General features: G+C 40.1%; 1 protein-coding gene and 1 pseudogene across 2 annotated transcripts in view; one reads left to right on the forward strand and one right to left on the reverse strand.

Annotated features, from left to right (window-relative positions):
* Nucleotides 1–6,481, reverse strand: part of GOPC (golgi associated PDZ and coiled-coil motif containing) — a 44,722-nt gene extending 38,241 nt beyond the window's left edge. For both annotated transcript variants that reach the window (XM_055262447.2, XM_055262440.2), the window contains exon 1: nucleotides 2,477–6,481. In XM_055262447.2, the coding sequence (XP_055118422.1) occupies nucleotides 2,477–2,761 (285 nt within the window). In that variant the 5' untranslated portion in view covers nucleotides 2,762–6,481. The remainder of the gene's footprint in view (nucleotides 1–2,476) is intronic.
* The window catches only part of LOC129472604 (nephrocan-like), a 53,201-nt pseudogene continuing 30,358 nt past the window's right edge, over nucleotides 3,114–25,956 (forward strand).

Genomic DNA, 25,956 nt, shown 5'->3' on the forward strand with positions numbered 1-25,956 from the left:
AAGTCGACTGTAACTGAAAAAACACAAACAAATGAACAAACAAACAAAAATCATTAGGATTTTTCCCCTCCCCATTTTCCTAAGATCTTTAAATCAAGAGTTTCAAGCATGTTTAAAAAACATGCTCACACTGTGATATGCTAGCATTTCTTATTTTGAGAAATAATGCAACCTCCTAAACCAGGACATATAGTCAGAATGTGTGATTTTAATTTCTGAAAAAAGAACATGCGTAATTTATTATAATTCTGAATACTCATCTAAAATATTTAAAGACAAAAAAAATGGAACACAACCTCCTACTGAGAAAATTATCCTTCCTCCCAATTTCTATTTTTATATCTGACATAAAAAAAAAATCCCTGTTTAAAGTTTCCTTAGGTCATTTTAAAAATAAATATTGTTTCATTTTTAAAAAGTTGTTAATGCCCAGTTGATACTGCAGTTGTAAATGATATGAAATTTCTCATGTGATGTTTTAGTCCACTTTCTGTCTCTTATAACAGAATACCAGAAACTAGGTAATTTATAAAGAAAAGGAATTTATTTCTTACAGTTATGGAGACAGAGAAGTCCAAGGTCGAGGGGCCAGATCTCGAGCAATCGAGAACCTTCTTGCTGGCAGGGGATCTGTGCAGAGTATGGAGGCAGCATAGGGTGTCACATGGCAAGGAGGCTGAGCATGCTAACATGCTTACTCAGGTCTCTCCTCCTCTTCTTATAAACCACCAGTTCTACACTCCTATGATAACTCATTCATCCATTAATCCAATAACAAATCAATCTATAAGTGGATTAATCCATTCATAAGAACAGAGTACTCATGATCCAATCTCCTCTTAAAGGCCCCACATTGGAGATTCAATACTGTCACATTGGGGATTAAGTTTCCCATACATGAAATTTGGGGGACACATTCAAATTATACCATGTGGTAAAAGCTACTCTTGATCTTTGTTGTTTAAAGCTAGAGAACTAATGGCCAGGCATAGTAGCTCATGTCTGTAATCAAAGCACTTTGGGAGGCCGAGGCAGGAGGATCACTTGAGGCCAGGAATTCAAGACCAACCTGGGCAACAAAGCACTCTATCTCTTTTTTAAAAAAAATATAATAAGATAAAATAAGATGAAATAAAGCTAAAGTACTATTTCCAGAAAACATTAAATGCAATTTCACTATCTGAGAAAAATAGCTTTGCTGTGGAAATTACTACCAATAAAGAAATCGAGAGATGTTTTCATTTACCTACAGTAAGAAGTGATTACTCTCATATTAGCACTTTCTAATCTTTTCAAAAAGGATAGAGGAAATTAACAGTTCTCGCAGTGGAGAAGAGCCACAATTCTTGGATATGTAAATCTATGTTAATCAAAGATTAATTATGCCACATATTTCATGGCTAATAGGAGAGAAAGAATGCTGACCACTAGGCAAGGAGAGGATGTTTATCTGACATTCATATTGATATAGATACAATGGGCACTCTCAATGACAATGAGTAATGATGATTTCTTAGGAAAGCATGTTCAGAGTTTTGCACATCACTGATTATCCCATTTTTATCTATTATACTTTTTGAAAAGACCCATTCTCTTAAATTGCCTAGTTAGAAAGTACTCTTTATGCAATAATGTTAATCTATCTTGATTTCTAAATATTTTAATAATGCCCTTTTTAAATTTTCTGCACAATATGATAGTTTTTTTTGTTTTTTTGAACCACAGCCACTCCACCCTCACCCACACTCAGGATCAGAGATTAAAGCAAATGATTCTTTATACTCTCTCAAAAATATATCCAGACTTTGGAAAATTACACAGTAATGTACAAGCATATAAAAACTCAATGTCAGAAGTAATTTCAATAATTGCAGGGAGGTCTCTGGAGCTATCTGCCTGTAATTTAAGGACCAACTATGGATGTAAACCGAGAAAATGATACTATCGTTATGCACTACGAAATTTTCCTAAGAGCTTTGATCAGATTCCCCTAAATAGTTTATGCATGTCTCTGTATGCAATCATAGGCGCTGACCTGGAATAATTAAAATGAAAATAATCAGGGCTGTATCTGTCTTAACATATACAAATTCGGTTTATCAATGTGAAAGTAGATCTGCAAAACTCAATTGTCAAAAGGTGGCCTACGGTATTTTCATGACAGAGAATCTTTGTTAGGTTTGTTAATGTAACATGTGCAAGGGAGGCTGGTGTATGTAATTAGTTTCCTCCTCAGAGAGATGCTAGGAAGGTGGACGACAGTACTCCGGGAACTCACACGTCGATCTAGGGCCCTTTTTGTCCCCCACCCTCACCTCACTCCTTTCCTTCGCACACACAGACATGCAATCTCCCATCACATTTGAAGCCCTGGTGGGCAGTTTTCTAGGGTCGTTTCACTGGAGCGTCAAATGGGATCTGACGCCACCGGGCAGCCTGGGGTTGGATGCCATAGCGACCAGCACCCACGGCTCACCTCCAGCTTGTGGTTGATTTGAGACACAGACTGGGCTTTGTGGCAAAGCTGTGCAAAGCAGGAGCTCAGGCTGGTCATCTTCTGCCGCCCCTCATAAGTGATGTCCGCCTGGTCTGGATCGATCTCGCCCAGGAGCAGATCCACATCCACAAAAGCCTTGTCGAACTCCTTCTCCAGCACCTCCAGCCACCGGAACATGGATACCCCGCCGGGGGCCCCCACGGAGCAGGAGGCGCCCCCTGGGCCCCCTCCGGCTGCTGCTGGGCATGGACTGCCCGCCGACATGGCGCCGTCAAGGGCCTCTCCCGACTGGTGAAGACCCTCGCCGCCCCCCGCGCACGAAGGGAACTGCTGGGACTGAGGGGACCCCCGCGCGCGCGCGCACGCTCCGTCACCTCCCTTCACCTCGCGCCGTTAACGCCAGCAACACAGCCACAGAACCGCAGGAGTAACGAGGCTGAAGCTGAGGCGGCAGCGGCAGCGACACACGGAAGACTCGGTCCGTCCCACCTCCCAGCCTGCTCCCGCTGCGCATGCGCAGCGAAGAGCTGGGCGGACGCAGCCAGGAGGGACAAAATAGGCGGGGACAGGATGCGACCTTGGCCTATGAAAGGCCTCAGCTTGGGACCGGCCTGTCAGCGGCCATATTAACAACTGGCAAACTACGGCTTGAATCCCTGAGAAACGGAGGCGCGTGGTTTCTGCATCCTGGTTGGAAAGGCCCGAGAATGAGAAAGGTGTCCACGTCGCAGAAAGGAAGGATTTCCGCCGGTTTGACTTAACAGTTAGCGGGAGCTGTTCCAAAATCCTCCCAGAAAGTTGCTGCGGTGGCATCTAGGGTCAGGGAGGGGAGAGCAAGGAAGGGCGGTGTGAGCATGCGCAATAGCCACGTTTTACCTTTTCGATTCCAGTTCCTGGATAGGATGGAGTGGGTGTACACACTGGCTGTTCTTGGTAAACCAGACCCCAAATTCCAGGTGTGGACTGCCTAAAGCTGCGCTTTGAAGCGGCTGACCAGATTTTGCGGAATTAATAGAAGACTTTTTGTCTTGTGATTAAGAGTCAGGTAGACCTGGGTTCAATTCTTACCTCTGTCACATGCTACGTATGTCACCTTACATATATTAGTTAACCTCGAAACCAAGTTTCCAAATTTTACTTAACTCAGTTGTAAGGTAAAACGCTTAGCGTCACTTCTTGGCACACGGTATTCCTCTTAATACACCATAGGTCACACATTTCAAAAGCAACTACAGTAGTGCTTCACTTAAGATGGGGATACGTTCTTAGGAATGTGTCCTTAGGTTAATCATCCCTAAGGGAACATCGTAGAGTGTATTTAAACACAAACCTAGATAGTATAGCCTACTACACACCCAGGCTATATGATGTAGCCTATTGCTCTTAGGCTGTAAACCTGTACAGCATGTTGCCATTCTGAATACGGTAGGCAATTATAACACAGTGGTAACTATTTGTGTACTTAAACATATCTAAACATAGAAAGGTACAGTCATATACTCTTATAGGATCACCATAGTTTATGTGATCCATTCATGGCTGAAGCCTTGTTATTTGGCACATAACTGCACTTTAAAAGGTGTATTTATTTGAAAACTGGTAGTGTCCCCACACGTGACATTTCAGAAAATCAAAATTGTGAACTCATATATTTACAAATATATTGAATGCAGAACTCTGCTGCGACATGAAGACACAAAAATGAATGAGACATGACCCTTACTCAAGATAGGCTAGTGAGGCTACTAACTCTCAACTATAACTTTAACTTGAATTTTTCAGTGCCTTTAAAAGTATCCAGCAACTCCTCTCTTTACATTCTGCCTACTTCCACTTCAAGTGTAGACAGTCCTAGAAAGGGAAAGAGAAACCTGTGTGATTAGAGTAGGCTGGTGGAAACTCCTGCATTACCTAGAAGCCTATTTAGCTGAGTGCAGTCTGCTGTTACCTGTTTTTGGGACAGACCCTTCCAGTTAATCACCACCCAAAGCCTGCACTGTGTGCCCTTCGCCAATGCAAGGCAACTGAGGAGCAAGAAATCACAATTTTATTTTTGCAGTCTTTGTACTGCAGGGCAGACTGGTTAGCATGAAGCAATAAAGTCCTTTGGCTTGAGCAAACTTAGCTAATCAAAATGGATCATGAGATCCTGATCTTAGACTTAAGTAGAGACCTTCATACAGGTTTTAGTACACAATAGATAATGTAAAACTAAAATTTTCATCTTTCCCCATTCCCTTCCAAAATTAGCTTTATTTTCATCTACAATATTTGCAAAAACATCATTGCTACAGCTATCAAGCTCCCAGCCACTTTATCTACACATAATACAGTTAGCAATCATTTTCAGGAACGCGAAGTAAATAATTTAAAATTAGCAGGGCAGGGGGAGAATACATTGAACCACAATTATAATAGCTTTCAATTATTGAGTCCTTACTATGTGTTAGGCATTATGCTATTTTCTTTACTTCTTTGATCCTTACAAAATCCTGTGAGGTAGGTATGATCACGTCTTTTATTGTTGTTGTTGTTGTTGAGACAGGATCTTGCTCCGTCGCCCATGCTGCAGTGCAGTGGCACGATCACAGCTCACTGCAGCCTCACTTTGTTGACCAGGCTGGTCTGGAACTCCTGGACTCAAACAATCCTCCTGCCTAGGCCTCCAAAAGTGCTGGGATTACAGGTGTGAGCCACCACACCCAGTAATCACTTTTTAACAGATAAAGTCACAGACAGCTTAAGTGTCTTGGTAAGGTCACAAAACTAGAAAGTGATTGAGGTAGTATGTCAATCTAGGTGTCTTTTTCTCCTAAGTTGTTGCTGTTAACCATGGAATACAGAAGAATGAAGGAATCTATTTCTTCTTGTATAAGTTAGCAGTATAATAAACTAGCAAATCAGTTCCAAAAGTTCTTTTTAATTTCTTCCTAGTTAGAAACCATATACAAATCTATTAACATATAAGAAATATTACCAAAAAATTGTAATAACTCATTTTCTATTACTTGTAACTCTATATGAACCACACTTGAGTATAAATTTCATTTCTTTAAAAAATCAACTTCAAGCTACATTGTGTGGGTGCAGCTGAGCGACATTTTAAGTGTTTATATGTTTCCAGTGCTCTAATGGTTTGTGGGTACCCCCATTTTCAAGATTGCAGAACTCAGCTTATCTATTACAACCTTTACAACTTCAACAAGTCATAGACTCGTGTGTCTCAGACGAGTTTCATGTCATGTTGTCCCTTCTCATTACCATAGTATGTAGACATAATCTTTTGCCCACCTTGATTGAGGTTATGCAAATCTGCAAGTCACAGCAGCACATGGATGTGAAAAGGAGGGCTTATCATCAGGGCTTGATGTTCAAGTGCTGCCATCTGTTGTCGGTGTACTCTATCTGCACTTACTACCTTATCCTTACCTACTCTGGAATTTGAGATTGTATGTAATGTCAATACTTGAGCGATTTGTTTTTCCACAGATATTAAAGTCTTGATACTTCTATTTGCAGTTGGATTGGCAGAAGCTTCCAATAACTGTTTCATGAATCGTGCTTATGTGATTTTTAAAAAATATAAATTAAATGTGACACTCTTGTTTTAGGAACTTATCCCTACAGAGTTTTGTCACAAGGCATTACTAAAAATAAATTGAGTGGAGACTGAGGAAATTGGGGAAAGAGAGACGATGCTAAGGATTTCTTTGATAGGTACTGGTAATTAACTGTGGGGTCAGTGTATAGTTTAAATATTTATGGAGCATCATTGATTGCAAGGGCACTGTAATAAAAGGGTGTATAAGACCTACCTTGGACTGGAAAGGGCGATTATCACTTATTGAACTCTACTGTGTTCCAGGCCCTGTACTAAACTTCACATGTTTCATTTAGTTTCCAGTAACCCTACCAAGAGAAGGGGTGAAGTATATGCTGTTAGTGGCTACAACAAGTTGTATATATGGTGAATAAAGAAAGTAAAAATCCACTAGCATTTTACTTAATCAATGTAGGAAAGGTTTGGAGTGTTGTATTCATACATATTATTTATATTTATTAAATTTATTATTCATATTTACTAACAGTTTTGAAATTTTCAGATACATATGCTAAAGAAGTAAGTTTAGGAATCCAAGGGGATTTGTTAGCCTTATTCTCCTGATTATTTCTCTTATATAAACAAAGGGATCTGGGTGTGGCGGTGTGCACCTGTAGTCACAGCTACTTGAGAGAGGTGGGAGGATTTCTTGAATCTAGGAGTTTGAGACCCTCCTGGGCAACATGAGATCATGTCTCAAAAACAAACAAAAAACAGGACAACTGTTTGCTCTCTTGTTTTTAAAACTTGAGAATTTTGGTGCAGTGATTTGGAATTAGCTCAGACACCTCCTTTTCCAGGAAGCCTTTCTTCTTTCTCCTCATATGATGCCATGGGCTCCATCCCCAATTAGTTTCCTATAAATATCTTTTACAGGGTTTATCATATTATTTTGGAGCTTGTTGGACTGTGAGTTCCTTGGCAACAATAACTGTATCTTACTTACCTTTGTATCCCAGGTCCTAACACAGGACCTAGAATGTGGTAGGAATGCCGTAATTATTTGTGCGATAACTTCAATAATGAAGTATTCGAGCATTCTACCTAGGAAACTCTAAAAACAGTCACTTCACTTTTCAAGACATACTTGTGATACATGCTAGAGAGCATAGCTAAATATTAATATATTTTTATATTGCCTCAGAGATTAGGATATCTATAAATTACATATTAGTCTTTCTTTTCCAGACCTAAAGATAAAGTTTTATTTTACAATGATCTGGCTTATTTGACTAATAAATCCATTATAATTTAGGCTTCAAGGATTCTTTTGCTTATTCCATTGTTAAAATTTACTAGATACTACATTTTGTGTAGTATATTCAACCTAAAACCAAAGCATAATAAATTTTTAAAAAACCCTTATTATATTTTTATTTCCTTACACTATCAAAGATAGACTATAACTGCTTTTCCCCTTTTCCCCGATGTACATTCTTCATCTGCCACTTCCCACAGCTCCAGGTTTGCTTCAGCCTTGTCTGAAACCACCGTTTATCAACAGTAGTATCAGAGTTTCCTACTCATGTTTTCTTCTTCTTTCATCCACTGTCAAGTCACTGTTTATTTCTCAAGTGTCAGACTTTATGGATCAAACATACTTTCCTTCATCACCCTCTGTTATTTATGTTTTTTATAAATTAGTCTACTAAGGGCCTCCCAAACAGTTGTATTCCAAATACCCTTCAACAATAATTTTTTCGAGTTTTGACTGAAAAGTGTAAGTTATCTAATTAGAAATTTCAGCAGGGTGCCGTGGCTCATGCCTGTAATCCCAGCACTTTGGGAGTTCGAGGCGGGCAGATCACCTGAGGTCAGGAGTTCGAGACCATGCTAGCCAACATGGTAAAACCCCGTCTCTACTAAAAATACAAAAATGAGCCGGGCCTGGTGGCACGCACCTGTAATCCCAGCTACCCAGGAGGCTGAGGCAAGAGAATCACTTGAACCTGGGAGGCGGAGGTTGCAGGGAGCCGAGATCGCACCATTGCACTCCAGCCTGGGCAATGAGAGCGAAACTCCATCTCAAAAAAAAAAAAAAAAAAAAAAGAAAATGAAAAAGAAACTAAATTCAGAAAAGTGTAGTGAAACTATTACACAAAAAGCTCTGTCACAACAATTGTTGGAGATAGTATTTGTTTTGTCCCCAGATGATTGTAACTCACTTAGAATTTGTTTGGCTTTTGTGGCCATGGTGAGCAGAGGGAGTTAGGACGAAAAGACTTCTATAGTGAAAATTTGTCACCACACATGGGATACTCTCCATATTTGAGCTCCCTTCCTCTAGGGAATTTCCCATTTTATGTTACGTGGTGAGAGAGAGAATCCTTCTTCCATAATGAGCTGAAAATGTCAGATGGTCACTTTCCTGACTCTGTAACAGGTAGATCACAGGGATGTGACCTGGACTCAGCTAACTAGAATTATACACCTGAAATTTTTAACGTGGAGATAGTGAGGCAGGATTGGGAGAATTCCTTTTGGTAGGGATTGGAGAGGGAGTGGAGATAGCAGTTTCAGCAGCAGCCATGCTAGTGATGGTGCTGTGCTAGATTCAAGTTCGTGGTAGAGGCTGGTGCACTCGTGTTCTGTAGTGGCAGCAGGAATGATGTCCTCACTCAACTGAGGTGCAGTTTCGCAATTTTGCTTGTGATTCTGACTATGCAGCCTTCCTTTATTCTTGGCCATTTCCAATTCACATTCTCCAGGCATTCTTATACTTCATTGTGCTACCCAATTTTCTTTCAGTAATTCTTTTTCTGCTTTAATTGGCCAGAATTTGTTTCTGTTGCTTGCAATCCATAACTTAAACTGATACACCAACTATTATTTGTTGAGATCCTACTTTTTGCCCATCAACTTGATAAACTTTAGTTTGCTTCATCTATTCCTTTCTGTAAAGTGGAAATTATTTCCCCCATTTTATCTTGTAGAAGAACAAAAATGAGGCTTAGAGAAGTTAAGTAGTAGAAGAATTTAATTTTCTGTGTTACTTTAAACGTATGCTGTTTATGCAACGTGCTTCAGGAGCAAATATATTTAAAAATAATCATATACATAATTTGTTTAATCTTTAAATGTCTTTTATCAGAGACAGGGGTTTTCTTTTTTTTTTTTTTCTTTTTGAGAAGGAGTCTCACTGTCTTCCGTGCTGGAGTGCAGTGGCGCGATCTCGGCTCACTGCAAGCTCCGCCTCCTGTGTTCACGCCATTCTCCTGCCTTAGCCTCCGGAGTAGCTGGGACTACAGGCGTCCCCCACCTCGCCCGGCTAATTTTTTGTATTTTTAGTAGAGATGGGGTTTCACTGTGTTAGCCAGGATGGTCTTCATCTCCTGACCTCGTGATCCACCCACCTCAGCCTCCCAAAGTGCTGGGATTACAGGCGTGAGCCACCGCGCCCAGCCAGGAGTTTTCATTTTTTACAAGTCTTCTGTTTAGCTCCTGGCCAATTGGTTTTATTGCAGGAATAATGAGGTGATGCTTGTAATCCAGATCAGGGAGAATTTGGGTTAGTTCATTTCCTTTTTGGAATTCAGTTTCCTATGTACAATGGAAAATGTGGTGTTGATTAGATTATGTCTAAAGTTCCTTTCAGTGCTGACATCCTATGAAAGTAATAAAAATGATCAACACATCAAAAACAAAGTTAAATACTCCTTCCTTTTTTTTTTTTTTTTTTTGTTTTTTTGAGACTGAGTCTCACTGTGTCACCCAGGCTGGAGTGTAGTGGCACAATCTCGACTCACTGCAACTTCTGCCTCCTGGGTTCAAGCAATTCTCCTTGCCTCAGCCTCCTGAGTAGGTGGGATTACAGGTGTGTGCCACCAGGCTCGGCTAATTGTATTTTTAGCAGAGATAGGGCTTCGCCACGTTGGCCAGACTGGTCTCGAAATCCTGACCTCAGGTAATCTGCCTGCCTCAGCCTCCCAAAGTGCTGGGATTACAGGCGTGAGTACCTGGCATGGCCAAATTCTCCTCCTAACTACAACAGAAGTTTCTGCATATTTATTTATCCTGGTATGATATGCCTTCTATGGTAATTCTCAAAATACTACATGCAAGATATTAGGTAACTTCAGAGTTTAGGCCAATTATTTCTTGCCCTTTGCTTTTAATAAATCAGGGAAGGCCAATGTCCATTTCATAGAGGTACATATTTGTATGTACTGCAGCATTTTTAAAGATGGCACTATTGGCAGTTTGGACTCCATAATTCTTCACTGTGGGGGCTATCCTGTGCATTGTAGCCCCCACAGTGAAGCAGCATCCCTGGCCATTACCCACTAGAGGCCGATAACACTGCCCCTCTCCCCTGTGTTTTAATGATAATCAAAAATAATGTTTCCAGCCGAGAACATGGTGGCACCCCTGTAGTCTCAGTTACTCTGAAGGAGTGAACTTGGGGAGGTGGAGATTGCAGTGAGACAAGATTACATCACTGCGCTGCAGCCTGGGCAACACAGAATCTATCTCAAATAAAACAAAACAGAAAAGTTTCCAGAGGGAGAGGGAAAATAAGATAAAGCAAGAGAGAGATATCCCGGCTACTTGGGAGGCTGAAGCGTGAGAATGGCTTGAACCTGGGAGGCAGAGGTTGCAGTGAGCCAAGATTGTGTCACTGCACTCCAGCCTGGGCAAACAGAGTGAGACTCCATCTTAAAAAAATAAAAATAAAAAATAAAATGAGAGGGAATATCCAGCCTAGAGAATCTGAACAAACAATCTACTCCAATCCAAATTCAAATACAGATTGCTATCTTTCTTGTGTTGAAAGACTAAACCCAGATTCTGAGCTCTATTTTGAACACAGTTGCTGGGCATGTCGTTGAGTTGCCATACTTGAGAGGCACCCTTGTTCCTTCACTTGGTTTCCCCTTACCCAAAGGAGTCAAGTAATAACAATCATGTAAGGTGTTGTTAAAATCTTTGGAAAAAAGTACTGCATTCTTCACACTTAGCCTTAGGGACCCACAAGCTCCAGAGATAAAAACACCAAAGCTTTATACTTATGGTCCTTAGTCAATGTGTGAAAACTCCAAAAGTCGGCAGAAAATGAACTAGAAGCTGAGCAATGGTGGCAGCTCCTGTATTGCTCCTAGCATAATAAAGATGAGACAGGCTTGCCATCTCCAGAAAAGGAACAACAAAACATGTGTGTCCTTCAAGCATAAAGGTTGTACCTTTGTTTTATATTTTCTCTGCAGTCTGTAAGTATCAACAAGACTTTGCCTCCTATCAAAAAAAAAAAAAATTTGACTTCTCAGCTTAACCTAAATAAATAGGTATGTTCTGGGAAAAAACAGATCTTTTATTCTTCAAGACATTCTGAAACTTTTTATGATCAAAGTTATTTACATTTATAATGGTAAAATCAAAAAACAACTTAAAACTCCCATAGTTAGAAAGTAGTTAAATTATAGACAATATTTTTGATGGACTATTATTTAGACATTTAAGTTTTTATTTATATAAACTGAAATAATATGGAAAAATATAATAGTGAAAAGAGTAAAATGTAAAGTTATTTATGAGTATGTTTACAACCGGAGAAAATAAAACTCTTCACAGTGTAAAATATTATAAATAATGCCAGAATTGCAGTAAAGGTATAGAAATGCCATGAAAAAGAAGAAAAAAATTATATAGTATAATTTCAAGGCTCAAAGAAAGGAGTCCTATGGTCACCAACAAAGGATGAAGAAGGGAACTCATCACTGTGCTGCATAACAGAAAAATTTGCTGTTATCAATGGCAGATGAGAGGACAGGATTTTGCAGGCATTTTATTTCAAGTAACTGGATATGAATTTACCTTTATAGTAATGCAGAAACATGTGCAATAAGTATTACTTTTTGTCTTTTCAAAGCCTAAGCATAGAAAAGAAGAAACTGGAAATGCAATGTTTGACTTTGGGATGTGACTCAAGGTGACAATTCTTCCCTTCTTGCTGTTTTTTTTTTTTTCTCCAAATTTTCTTTCATTGAGCATTACTTTGTTAGAAATTCTAAAAATCAAAAAAATTCTATTACTCAACAAAAGAAACAACAATGTGTTCTGAAAGTCAGAATAGTTACCAAAATCTCTTTACCATTCCTTATCTGTGATAGTTAAAGAAAACAGAGGAAAAACAATTATTAAAAAGAATACAAAAGTCTTTGGAGAAAAGCACACAGAAATCCTTACTCTGGAAATAAAATAAATTGATTATTTGATCAAAGAAATTTTTAGCTTCTGTGAAAGGAAAATATCCTGGGCCCCCAAAATCACTAAGCTAAAGGGAAAAGTCAAGCTGAGAACTGCTTAGGGCAAACCTGCCTCCTATTCTATTCAAAGTCACCCCTCTGCTCACTAAGATAAATGCCTATCTGATTGCCTCCTTTGGAGAGGCTAATCAGAAACTCAAAAGAATGCAACCATTTGTCTCTTATCTACCTATGACCTGGAAGCCCCCCCCCCCCGCCCCCCGCTTCAAGTTGTCCCACCTTTCCAGACCAAACCAATGTTCATCTTACATATGTCGATTGATGGCTCATATCTTCTTAAAATGTATAAAACCAAACTGTGCTCTGACCACCTTAGGCACATTTCATCAGGACCTCCTGAGGCTGTGTCATGGGCGTGTGTCCTCAACCTTGGCAAAATAAACTTTCTAAATTAACTGAGACCTGTCTCAGAATTTGGGGGTTCACAGTTTGGTAACCACAGAGGGATTCTGAGTGTAGGTGTCCCTCACTTTGACAAATCACCTATGGGTGCTTGGTACCAGCTTCAGCAATCGTTATGGCTCAAACCAATAGAACAATTTGCTGAGGCCTGGAAGCCTCCCCTCCAGAGAATCCCTGATCTCCCAAAATTTGGTTGAGAACTAGTTTATTTTGCTGTACAACTTTTTTTTTTTTTTTTTTGAGTTTTACTTGTTTCCAACACAAGGAAGGCAAGTTTTTCTGCTTCCATGATGGTGGTAGACAGTGTTATATATAAAGTTTTGGTGCCGCAAAAGAAATAGCACTGGAATGTAAAATTTTCTTTTAATTCTCAGCAAGGCAAAGTACTTCTATAGAAGGGTGCACCCTTACAGTTGGAGCAATGGTGAGCACACACCTGGACAAGGGAGGGGAAGGGGTTCTTATCCCTGATGCACGTGGCCCCTGCTGCTGTGTCATTTCCCTATTGGCTAGGGTTAGACAGCACTGGCTAAGCTAATTCTGATTGGCTGGCTAATTTAAAGAGAATGAGTGAGTGAGTGCTTTGGCGGGAGTCAGGGCAGAGCTGGTAGCAGGTAATTGGAATGAGTTAGGGTGGAGCAGGTGATTGGAATGAGTTAGGGTGGAGCAGGTGATCAGAATGAGTCAGGGTGGAGTAGGTAATCGAAAAATGTTGCTTTACGAGGAAGTTAAGTTTAAAAGTAGAAGGCAAAGATTGAACATACTGACATATTAATTATTTGAAAAGAAATTTAGAACTCATATCTAACAGCAGGTAACTCCTTTGGGGAGTTTGAGCTTGCTTCCAACAGAGAAGAAGAGGTTTTCTTTCCCTGCTTCTAGGATGGTAGAGAGCAGTCTTCAGCTTGAGACCCAATCCTAGATAAGTAAGTGAATTGCGGTTTGTCTTGGCTAAAGTTAAGATTAACAACCAGCTGTTCTTAATTTCTCCTTACCATTAGAGCGCTCAGTAACTATATAAATTGTGTGATCATTTGTTTTGCTTAACTTTTTTATTTGCTGCTGTTTGTTTCTGTTTTTGTTGTTGTTTTGGTCTTTTTACCACTGGGTTTGATCAGCTCTATCTGACCTGATCAAATCTGAAGGAAGTTCCAAATTACAGGGAACGAGGCCTCTTAAGTGGCTAAATTCCTACCAAAAAAAAAAAAAAAAATGGTGGTGTGGTGGGGGGTGGGGGGGAATGGCCAGCAAAAGGGAAAAAAAGAGGAAAGATTTTTCATTTTGACTACCAAGGGGCTTTATTTACATAACAAGGCCACCTTTTTTACTAGCCAGACCAAACTGAAAGAGCAATGGCTATACTTCTGAAATTGCAGCAATTTGTCCTTGTTGAAATATGGTAATGAGATTTTAAAAGATCTTTTTAAAGCAACTCGATGGTTAAAAGTCAGCTTAATTAAAAGCTAACATCCAAGATGTATGTGTGTGTGTGTGTGTGTGTGCATATGTGTGTGTCCGTATTTAAAAGGCCTTCATGTTTTTGTTTTGTTTTTCTCCTAAAACCATGTCCTTTTTTGAGCAAAAGTTTTTTTTTTCTTTCTCAGTTGACTGAATTCTGTTTTCTTCATCTACTTCTGCTGTCTCTCCTTTCTCTTGCACCCTCTGCCGCATGAGGGACTTAAAATAGTTTATAATAGCCTGGGGCTCCTTAAAGAAAATGAAGCCACCAGACTCCCTTTGGGGGAGAAACCTGTTTTTCCTTATGGGGAATGTATTTAATTACGGGGATATATTCTCCTCCAGGGGCGGTCTCCAGTCTTCTCTCAGGAGGGAGCGCGCTCTTCTGCCTCAGTGCAGTGGCCTCAGGGATGAGAAATTGAGACCCACCCAGTGTGACGAATAAACTCGGACTCTCAGCAATGCAGAGAAAAAAAAGAAACTGGCCAGCAACCTAGCCACGTACGTCTCAGTTCTTAAACTGCTTAATTTTATATTGTGTTAACTGTTTTTTTCTTATTTTTGACTAAAATAATTACAAGATAAGTTACTCTTGGGTTTTAAAACAAGAGTGTGGTTTAGACACTTAAAAGTGTCTTTAAAAATTTTTTTTCAAGTGTAAAAGCATCACATGGTCTAACCTCATAATAATTTTCCCTTTTTGAAGATTTACAATTCAGTGTGGGCTCTGCCCAGAGCTTGGAGATCCATAGATAGTCCCTATTTAAGTAAAATTGGTCTCCTTATACAATCCTATGATAGATTTCTACAATTTTATGTTTGATTTGGCATTCACCTGTAATCTTCCTGTAGCATCACCAAACTTAGTCTTTCTGTACCTTATGATGTAAATTTTGCTATTTGAGTTTCACCTGAGTTGTTTACTTTAATATGCAAATTTAAGGCTATTTAACTGACTACTGCCTAGGGTTGTGAAACAGGTTATCAAGAATCTGAAAGTCTCAGATAGGGAAAAACAAAAGGTTTTTATAAATCTATAAAATGTACTTCTATCGGCATGCCTAATACATTTAGGTATTTATGCATTGCAAACACAATGTTTCACTACTGATATAAAAGAGCTCTAATTAATTGGCTTAAGAAAATAAAAACACTTGAATCAGATACTTTATCAGGAAAAAAGAAAAGACTAGTCAAATGCTTTTTAATTTACATAAGCAAAATCTTTAGTTAAATAAGCTAGCTTTAAAATTATTGGTAAAGTAATATTAGAAATGTCTGAAGAATTGCCAGCATACATTTTTGTTTGCATTTATTAATCAAGCAATTTCATACTTATCCCTGCCAAATACTACAAGGTGTCAAAATTGGGCATAGGGGTTACAAAACTATAAACCCAGCCCAAGACAGAATGATCTTTGCTTGTGTAATTTTTAATAAATAAGCATTGATATTGGTTTAATAAAGATAGCTACATCTTGAATTTAGTAAGATTACCATAATTTCTAATCTTGCAGCTTTAGCCGGTCTAGTCCACAGACGTAAAAAGTAAAGCAGAGGTTCCTCTTCAAAGACTTTCCTCCCCATTTAATTAGGAATAAATAGTAACTTATCTTCGACGCAAAATGTATTCAAAGACCTGTGCTGACATTCTTAAATATCTGCTAGCCATGATAAAGAAATCAATACACTTTATGTTCTTAGCTCCCACAATGTAGCCTAAATATTTGCCCTGACATACTTATACTGGTCCAAGCAAGCATTAAGTCATAGCCTATTCCTCTTCCTTATTTGAAGGTGTTTTTACCTTTCTCAGCATTCCACAAGTTATTTCTTCCTTCCTTTGTTCCCCTCTACCTTTGCCTCTTTTAAAAAGTTCTAAGTTGCTAGCCAATCGGGACAAATACAGAATGTAAGGTCCCGTTCCAGCCAGTGGAAACTGGACACAGCAGTAGGGTGGACATGTCAGGTTATAAATAACCCTGTCTCCTTTGTTCGGTGTGCTCTCATGGCAAAACTGCTAGTGAGTGTACCATTTCTACAGAAAGTATAAAAATGGCCTTGCTGAGTAAATTAAATTTATGTTCAAGTGTTATTTCTTTATGGCACTGGGAACAAGCATTTCAAGCAATTTGGTGGCAATCCATACGGGGATATATTCTCCTCCAGGGTGGTCTCCAGTCCTCTCTCATGAGGGAGCATGCTCTTCTGCCTCATTGCAGTGTCCTCAGGGATGAGAAATTGAGACCCACCCAGTGTGACGAATAAACTCGGACTCTCAGCAATGCAGAGAAAAAAAAAGAAAGAAACTGGCCAGCAACCTAGCCACATACCATGGCGACAACTCTGTGCACAGACCAAGGAAGGAGAAGCCGCAGGGGCCGGTAAAGTATTTCCTTGGTGGTCAGGACTAAGGAAAAAGCCACAGGACTGTAAAGCATTCCTTGGTTAGGACATACCAGGGAGAGAGAAACCACAGGGGTGGTAAGCATTCCTTAGTTAGGACTAGGGAAAGAAAGCCGCAGCAGGGCGGTGAAGTATTCCTTTGTCGGGATGTCTTGCAGGTTAAAAAGAGGTGAGAAATACCCATGGGGGCGGGGCTTGAACCTCAGAAAGAGGTGAGAAATCCCCTTGGGGGGGCTGAACCTCAGAAACAAGTGAGAAATCCCCATGAGGCGGGCAGGGTGGGGGGAGTTAAACCTCAGAAAGAGGTGAGAAATCCCCATGGTTGGGGTGGCTGGACCTCAGAAACAGGTGAGAAATCCCAGTGTGGGGGGGTTGAACCTCAGAAAGAGGTGAGAAAGCCATGTGGAGGGGTTGAACCTCAGAAAGAGGTGAGAAATCCCCATGGGGGGGGTTGAACCTCAGAAAGAGGTGAGAAATCCCCACGAGGGGGGTTGAACCTCAGAAAGAGGTGAGAAATCCCCATGAGGGGGGATGGAACCTCAGAAAGAGGTGAGAAGTCCCCATTGGTGGGGTTGAACCTCAGAAAGAGGTGAGAAATCCCCACGAGGGGGGTTGAACCTCAGAAAGAGGTGAGAAATCCCCACGAGGGGGGTTGAACCTCAGAAAGAGGTGAGAAATCCCCACGAGGGGGGTTGAACCTCAGAAAGAGGTGAGAAATCCCCTTGAGGGGGGCTCGAACCTCAGAAAGAGGTGAGAAATCCCCGTGAGGGGGGCTTAAACCTCAGAAAGAGGTGAGAAATCCCCGTGAGGTGGGCTGAACCTCAGAAAGAGGTGAGAAATCCCCACGAGGGGGGTTGAACCTCAGAAAGAGGTGAGAAATCCCCACGAGGGGGGCTTGAACCTCAGAAAGAGGTGAGAAATCCCCACGAGGGGGGTTGAACCTCAGAAAGAGGTGAGAAATCCCCATGAGGGGGGCTTGAAACTCAGAAAGAGGTGAGAAATCCCCGTGAGGGGGACTTGAACCTCAGAAAGAGGTGAGAAATCCCCGTGAGGGGGGCTTGAACCTCAGAAAGAGGTGAGAAATCCCCGTGAGGGGGGCTTGAACCTCAGAAAGAGGTGAAAAATCCCCATGGGGGGCGGGGGTTGAACCTAAGAAAGAGGTGAGAAATCCCCATGAGCGGGGGTTGAACCTCATACAAACCTCCCGTAGTAAGAAAAATATTCAGAACCCCCCTTTCCTTTCTTCTCAGGGGAAGAAACAGTAGCTCCACTCCCACTGGTCCCTCCCCTGGGGGAAGGGGAAAGAGAGGGGAAAACAGCAGCATAGGTTGCTGGCAAAGACAAAGGAAAGACCAGCAGAGAGGAAAAAGAAACTAGGAGAGGAAGTCGGAGAGGAAGTCAGAGAGAAAGAAAGCATAAACAGCAAGCACAGCACCAAACAGCCAGGCAGGCACACCAAGAGTTAGGTCCCACTCCCCAGCCTGGCTCTATGTGAAAAAGAGGGCAGGGACCAGTGCCAGGGGAGAGCACAGGAGGTGAAATGGGCATAATTCTTGCAATTTGTGGCAGGCATCTGCCAAGCCTCTGGGCTGGTGACTGCCTGGGGCCCGGACTGCAGCTGTGCAAATCCTACCCAGCCCGAGAAACTAAGTAAGAAGAAAGGAAAAAAGCAAAAAGGGGAATCGGGGGAAAAAAATAGGAGAAACAGATGGCAGCATGTGCACAGGGGTGGGGCCCATGCTGTGGCCTGGCCCCGCTGGTGGCAGGAGTGGGAGAACTCGGGAGGGGAAAGGGAAACGGGATGACAGAAAGAGAGAGGAAAATAGAGTGCAAATGATAGAGAAATCAAGGGAAAGAGTAAGACAGAAACTGGAAGAGACAGAAATCAAAGGAAGACACACAGGGTGAAACTAGGAAAAGAAATAGTGTAAAAGGAAGGCAGAAAGTTAAGACATGTTGAAGATTGTCTGTGAAAGTCATAAGAAAAGCTATAAAAGGGAATTCATGCAAGAGATATTGTATAATTTAAAAATAATTAGGCCTCCTGGATGTAAAATTATTTTAAAAAACCCAGATTATGTACAAGGTATTTAAGAAAGATAAAATATACTTTTAATAACAAGATTATAAGGAGGCATAAGAATATGGATTTTTACCTACATTAAAAGGTTTAAAAATTTTTGTTTTAAAGGTTTAAGCAAGTTTTAAAATGTTAATTGTAAAGGACATTATTTGTGTAAACATATTGGCTAAAGTTAAAGGAGTGTCATCCAGTTTTTCTGTGAACTGGACATTAACATGAAAGCACAATAAATTTAAAGCACTAAACTGCTCTTTAACAAAAATTATAAAAAGTTAAAAAGAGTCTACAAAAGTCTTACCTTATAGTCAGACATTAAAAATGGCTAAATAATGACAATAAGATTTTATGAAAATTAAGTTTCACATTAATAGCACATTAATATAAAGGTAAAATTTAACTTATCTGCCATAAAATCATACAAAAAACATTGTCAAATATAAAATGGTGTTTAGCTTTCCTTCTTTCTTTTTTTTTTTTTTTTTTGAATCGGAGTCTCACTCTGTTGCCCAGGCTGGAGTGCAGTGGTGTGATCTCAGCTCACTGCAAGCTCCACCTCCCCGGTTCACACCACTAACCTGCCTCAGTCTCCCAAGTAGCTGGAACTACAGGTGCCTGCCACCATGCCTGGCTATTTTTTTTTTTTTTTGTATTTTTATTAGAGACAGGGTTTCACCGTGTTAGCCAGGATGGTCTCGATGTCCTGACCTCATGATCCGCCCACCTCAGCCTCCCAAAGTGCTGGGATTACAGGTGTAGGCCACCACACCCAGCCCAGTATTTAGCTTTCTTAAGTCCCAAAAGGCAGCCAGGTAAGTCACCAGGCCCCTCAACCCCAAGGCCACAGCGTGCAGGGGCGGTGAAGGCCACAAGAAGGCCAAGACATTAAAAGGGGGCAGGGCCACAGCATCCCCTGGGTGGCGCTGAGCAGGAATGGAGTAGGAGGCATCACCATGGGGCCTCAAGTCCCAGGATATGCAGCAGAAATTATATACTTAATTTATCTTCCACTTTCCCTTCCCTTGAAACTAAAAGTCTTTTAGCACAGGTACCACCCCTAGAAATTCCAGTACACAAGCACCAGCCTGAAAACCAAGTCCTTATCTAAAGAAAGAAAAACCTCGAGCCACCTTGGGAAGAACCCTATTTTATGCTGTTAACCACTGAGACTGCCATCCACACAGCCGAGAGAAAAATGGACCCACCATACTCAAGTCAAGAAAACATCTTCCTCTCAGAATCATGCATTACTGTACTAGGATCAGGCCCTAAGTTAAAGAAAGTTTAACTTTCATATACCTTCTATATTGCTTCCTTTCCTTTCCTTATTCTGTCACTAGTTCCTTTGTTATTAATGTAACTAAATCTGACACACCTTAGACCATTGCCTTTAATGCTTGCTCTGTCATACCTTGTGGAAATGTAAAAGATCAACAACAGCTAGCCTTTTCACACAAATATTTATGTCCCAGCCTTCTAATTGACACAGTTCCCCCCAGCACTCATTGTTGTAATGACCTAAAGCCAAGATGCTGATTTTCTGCTCCTACAGCCTGGCAACCTTGTAGTAAATGGGACTCCATCCTTTAAACTACTCAGGAGCAAAGTTGGACTTCCACGAAAAAGATTTGTGCAGATCTAAAACCCCTCATCTATTTCACTAAAACGACTACCCCTTGTAACTGTCAGCCTTATCAATGTAACCCTGTCCTTCTCTGTATCACCACCTCCACCTTAACTAACTCTAGACCTGTCCTTAGTCACTTCTATGGTATGGGGATTGACATAAATGGAAAAGACCCCCTAGGTATTTTTAAAATACGCATTATTCCCCCATCTTCCCCTTCTTCAGTAGCCTCAGTTCTAGATCCCACACCGCATGCCCCTACATCTAATAAAACTAGGGTGTCTATTGTAAAAATAATAGATCTAAGAGAGACCTTAGCTATCAAGATGAAATATCAAGATGCAAATGCCTGGCTGGAATGGATTAAATACTGTGTTCACACTTTAAATAAAAGCGATTATTACGCTTGTATGCATGGTAGGCCAGAGGCCCAGATTATCCCCTTTCCACTCAGATGGTATCCTTGTCAACCAGGTATGGACTGTATGGTGGGTCTTTTTCAGAATCCCACTGTTTGGGATAATCCGTCATGCTGAGCTCTCTGCAATTTCCTGAAATACAACACCCTGCGGGTCAGCTCCTGAGGGCAATCCAGCTTCCGCCTCTAAATGCCAAGTTTACTTCATGCATCTCATGGCAGGGGGAAAATTTGGTGTTCCTTGGAAGCATAAAATGATGCAAGGAGCTCAAGCCTTTCTAAGAGCTTGTCCATCCATCTATGCTTAGCCATCCCCAAGCAAATGTATGGTGGTACTGTGGAGGACCTTTGCTGGACATTCTGCCAAATATTTGGAGCAGTACTTGGGCTCTAATCCAATTGGCTATCCCCTTCACCCTGGCATTTCATCAATCTAAAAAGGTAAAAACAAAACACTGCAGGCCAAAGGAAATTCCTTATGAGTCCTTTAATCCTCAGGTTTACATAAATGCTATTAAGGTCCTGTGAGAAGTGCCAAATAAGTTTAAAGCACAAAATCAAATAGCCGCAGAATTTAAATCCATGTTGTTCCAGTAGGTAAATAAAAAAAAATTAGACTACATAAACTATATCTATTACAATCAGCAATGATTCATAAATTACACTGGGGATGCCATCAAAGAGATAGCTAAGCAATTAGGACCTACTAGTCAGATGGCCTAGAAAAATAGAATAGCTTTAAATATAATATTAGCAAAAAAAAGTTCTTTGTGTCATAATTAAAACTCAATATTGTACCTTTGTTCCTAATAATGCTGCCCCTGATGGAACTATAACAAAAGTGCTACAAGGATTAACAGCCCTATTTGATAAACTTGCCAAAAAGTCTAAAATAAATAACCCTTTTTCTAAAATGATGAAACATTGGTTCAGTGGATAAAATAAAATTTTAACATCAATTCTCACCTTGTTTGCTCATGTTATTGGTGTACTTATTCTTGTAGGCTGTTACATTATTCACTGCCTTCGAAGTTTTATACAAAAACTTGTCTCTACCACTCTTACAGAGTTAACTCCTAACTCTCCTTCACCCTATTTGGAAAAAGTACTTCTCTTAGAAGGACAAACAAAGCAATTAAGTCAAAACATATTAAAGAAGCTTGAAGAGGAATTATAAAATAAAAAGAGGGGGAATTGTAAAAAGTAAAGTAGAGGTTCCTCTTCAAAGACTTTCCTCCCCATTTAATTAGGAATAAATAGTAACTTATCTTCAATGCAAAATGTATTCAAAGACCTGTGTTAACATTCTTAAATATCTGCTAGCCGTGATAAAGAAATCAATACACTTTCTGTTCTTAGCTCCCACAATTTAGCCTAAATATTTGCCCTAGCATGCTTATACTGGTCCAAGCAAGCATTAGGTCATAGCCTATTCCTCTTCCTTATTTGAAGGTGTTTTTACCTTTCTCAGCACTCCACAAGTTACTTCCTCCTTCCTTTGTTCTCCTCTACCTTTACTTCTTTTAAAAATTTCTAAGTTGCTAGCCAATCAGGACAAATACAAAATGTAAGGTCCTGTTCTAGCCAGTGGAAACCAGACACAGCAGTAGGGTGGACATGTCAGGTTATAAATAACCCTGTCTCCTTTGTTCCTTGTACTCTTTTGGCAAAACTGCTAGTGAGTGTATCCTTTCTGCAGAAAGTATAAAAACGGCCTTGCTGAGTAAATTAAATTTATATTCAAGTGCTATTTGTTTATGGCACTGGGGAACAAGCATTTCAAACAATTGTAAGGTTTGTTTTGGGGAAAAACTTTTATTGTGTTTGTTTCAAAGCTGAACTGTAAACAGTTTCTCCTGTTAAAGCAAACTAAATATGGCCTGAGAAGGGACTCTGTACTTCTATATATGAGTCCTGGATGAACTGCAACCTAGTTTAATAGGTAGACAATATTGAAAACCTAACTTAGGAGTATGTGCCTGTAATAATAGCTGAGTCTTAGCCAATCCCAGCAGCCATACTTCAACCATTCATACACTGCTGAGTATTCAAACTGTGTTCAAATAAGGCAAATGCCAACCTGTAACCGATCCAGCCATTCTGTACCTCACTTCCGATTTCTGTATGTCATTTCCCATTTCTGCACAACATTTCCCATTTTTGTCTATAAATCTTCCACCATGTTGCTGTGCTGGAGTCTCTAAATCTGCTGTGATTCCAGGGGCTGCCTGACCCATGAATTGCTCATTGCTCAATTAAACTCCTTTAAATTTATTTTGGCTGAAGTTTTTCTGTTACCAGATGGTGTCAGAAGCGGGATCCAAAGTAGAGCTTCTAGCAAGCCCTAGGAGCACTGAGTGAACAAACAAGGTACCTGCAGGACCCACTTTTGTCCATTAATCTCTCAGAGCAGCTGGGGATCATGGGTAAGCTCTCTCTCTTGGATTTCAGAGCTCCATGGATTTGTGCTTTTAGCCCTCTGAGTTTCTTCAAGCAAATTTCTGATCCAAACTGGGTTTGAAGTCACGACAGAATCTGGGCTGGGTCCAGGAATGGATTTGATCCAGGAATTAACTAGTTTGGATCAAGTTAGAGGCTCCACATATCTGACTTGGTCAGAAAGGAACTGGTATTAAGCAGTAATATTGCAGGGGTTATAAAATTTGGCTTTTGAAAATTCATGGGGATTTTTGTGTTCTACTCCTTTGTTTCCTTTTGTTTGCATGCTTAGGTAGGAAAAATCGTTGGCTAAGTCAATCAAGAACCTGAGAGTAAAGCCAATATTTTAGGTAAAAATGGGATCCTTAATTTCTGGAAAACTGAGTTATTTCTAGCTTATACATTATGCCCAGGAGGCAGTGAAGTCTTACAGAAATGGCAAAATCTTACTAAAGGTAACTTACTGTGGAACATTCCAAATGAACAATTCATTGAAGTACATTTAAAAATGAGGGCTCTCAGTAAAGTCCCTTTCAGCTAAGAATGGGTTTGGCACTATGGTATGTTAACTGCTATTCCCTTTGGATTAATCTGTCTTACACTTTTTGCTGACAGATATGGGTGACAGGATAAGGCATTTACAGGACCATGGCATATGGGGAGCTTTTTCCTCCCCAAAAGGGGAAACTTGAGAGCCAATGGGACTGCTGGAAAAGATCCCTTTGCTACTGACAAGTGGCTGCCTGAACTTTTCAGTGTCACTGCAGTGGGTAGGTCTTTATCTGGCTCCCTGAGCTCTTCACCTTCCCCACTCTGCCACAAGCAATACTTTTCTTTCTCTACTTTTCCTTTCCTATCTTTTCTGTTACTCAGGGCAAACATCTTGCCCAGAAACCACGTGTTGAACTTCATAGTCAGAGGTTGGATTAAAAATGATGCGGCTCATCTGATGGCAAATTTAAGCCTTGACAGTTTGATATTGAGAGTTAAGCAGTGGCTAATGTCTACATTTCATCACACATATTTTGCTCTGGGCAGAACAAAAAAAAGATAATTTTCCTTTTTCATGCGGCTTGGCCCCCAGGTTGATGGTGCAGCAAACTGGGTCACTAGGGCTGCTTAGGGAAGCCTGGTATGCTGCCAAAAGTGTTAGAATTCCTAGGTAGTCAGATTTCTGGCTTTTCCCCCTCTTTTTCTCTGTGCAAACTGGTTAAATGAGGGGTAAAAAAATACTGCTTATCTCCTTTCTAAAGTTTTGATTAATATGAAAAAGAATTCTGAGGCTGGTCTTAAGCTGTGGTGAATCTGGTGTGCTTTGTGTGTCTTTCTGTATTGTTCTGTAATAAAGAGTGGTACCTTAGGATAAAACACATGCCTAAAACCCCATAAGCCTGGTGTTCAAGACGGCCCAGCAAAATGTTCAGTTATGTCCTTGGGAGATTGAACTTGTAACCATGTGGCCATGCTTTCAGTTTTCACAATGGCGGCCCGAGTTCAGGGTTCAATCCCTAGCTTAGGGGATGAGGCTTTCTGGTTGATATTTGGGTGAACTTGGCCATTTTTTGATTCTCTTCCCCTCCACCAGCTGTCTTGAATTTTCCCTTCTCAAAGCACCTGTGAGGTTACTTTTGGTAAAGTTTAAAAGGCAGAAATATCAGCTGTTTGGCCTGGCTAAAGTTAGGTAATATGAAATTTTAAAAGGATTTTGTTAAAGAGTGCTATGGTTAAAAGTCAGCTTAATTAAAAGTGAATATTGAAGCTCTAAGAGCCTGGGACTCCTTGGGAAGAACAGAAGAAACCAGAGACCCTTTCCTGGCCCTGTTCTTTCAAGGACTCCACCCTAAAGCCAGTAATCCAATTAAGAAACTTTAAAACTGGCAAATGAAAAGCCTTACAACTACTGTAGTAATCTTCTTCTGTCTGTGTAGTTATATATGTGTTGTGTGTGTAATGTTTATATATAAGAGCGCTAATTAATTGGCTTAAATCAAAGTGCTTATATAAAATATTTTGGAAGAAAAATAAAAACTGTAATGCCTTTTAGTTCATGTAACTTTAGAAATCTTTGGGAAATAAACACAGCTTTAAACATTATTAATAAAATAAATACATTTAGTCTAAATCACGCAGGTCAGATATTAGGTTTGCTTAATGCTTTAAGGCCATCAATTGCTTTGACTTTTGGAAATTGCTCAATTTCTTTTGGAGGCATTAAATTCTAAATAAGGCCTGGGGATATGTGGTATTAGCCTTACCCCCTAGCTATGCAAAGACAGTTATAAAGAAAAATGTTTTATATAAGAAGTAATATTGTATGGTAAATTCATGTCCTAAAGTAAAATGACGGTTGTTTAAAAGAAGGGATGTTTACGACAAGTCAGAAAGTCCAAGTATGTCATAGATGTTCTATTTAAGTTGCAAAGGGATTTGTAAAAGAAAATTTATGCACCAAAAGTGAAAGTTGCTAAGAATTACCATTATAACATGTAATTAAGACTACTGAAAAAAATACGTTTACATGCAAGGTGTGTGAGGAGAATGAAATGTGTTTTTGGTAAGAGACTAGAAGAAGGCAGGGAATGTACAATTTTGTCTAGAGAGTTAAAGGACTATTTTAAATTAAATAAGATAAAGCTAAAGGTCTAAATGAGTTTTGGAAGGTTTGTAAAAATGAACCTTGTGAAAGAAATGATATGTGTGAACATATTGACTAAATTTAAAGGAGTACTATACGGTTTTTCCAAAAATTGAACATCGAATAAAAG

The sequence above is a fragment of the Symphalangus syndactylus genome, chromosome 2, assembly GCF_028878055.3.
Source record: "Symphalangus syndactylus isolate Jambi chromosome 2, NHGRI_mSymSyn1-v2.1_pri, whole genome shotgun sequence".
In the NCBI taxonomy this organism is placed as follows: Eukaryota; Metazoa; Chordata; class Mammalia; order Primates; family Hylobatidae; genus Symphalangus; species Symphalangus syndactylus.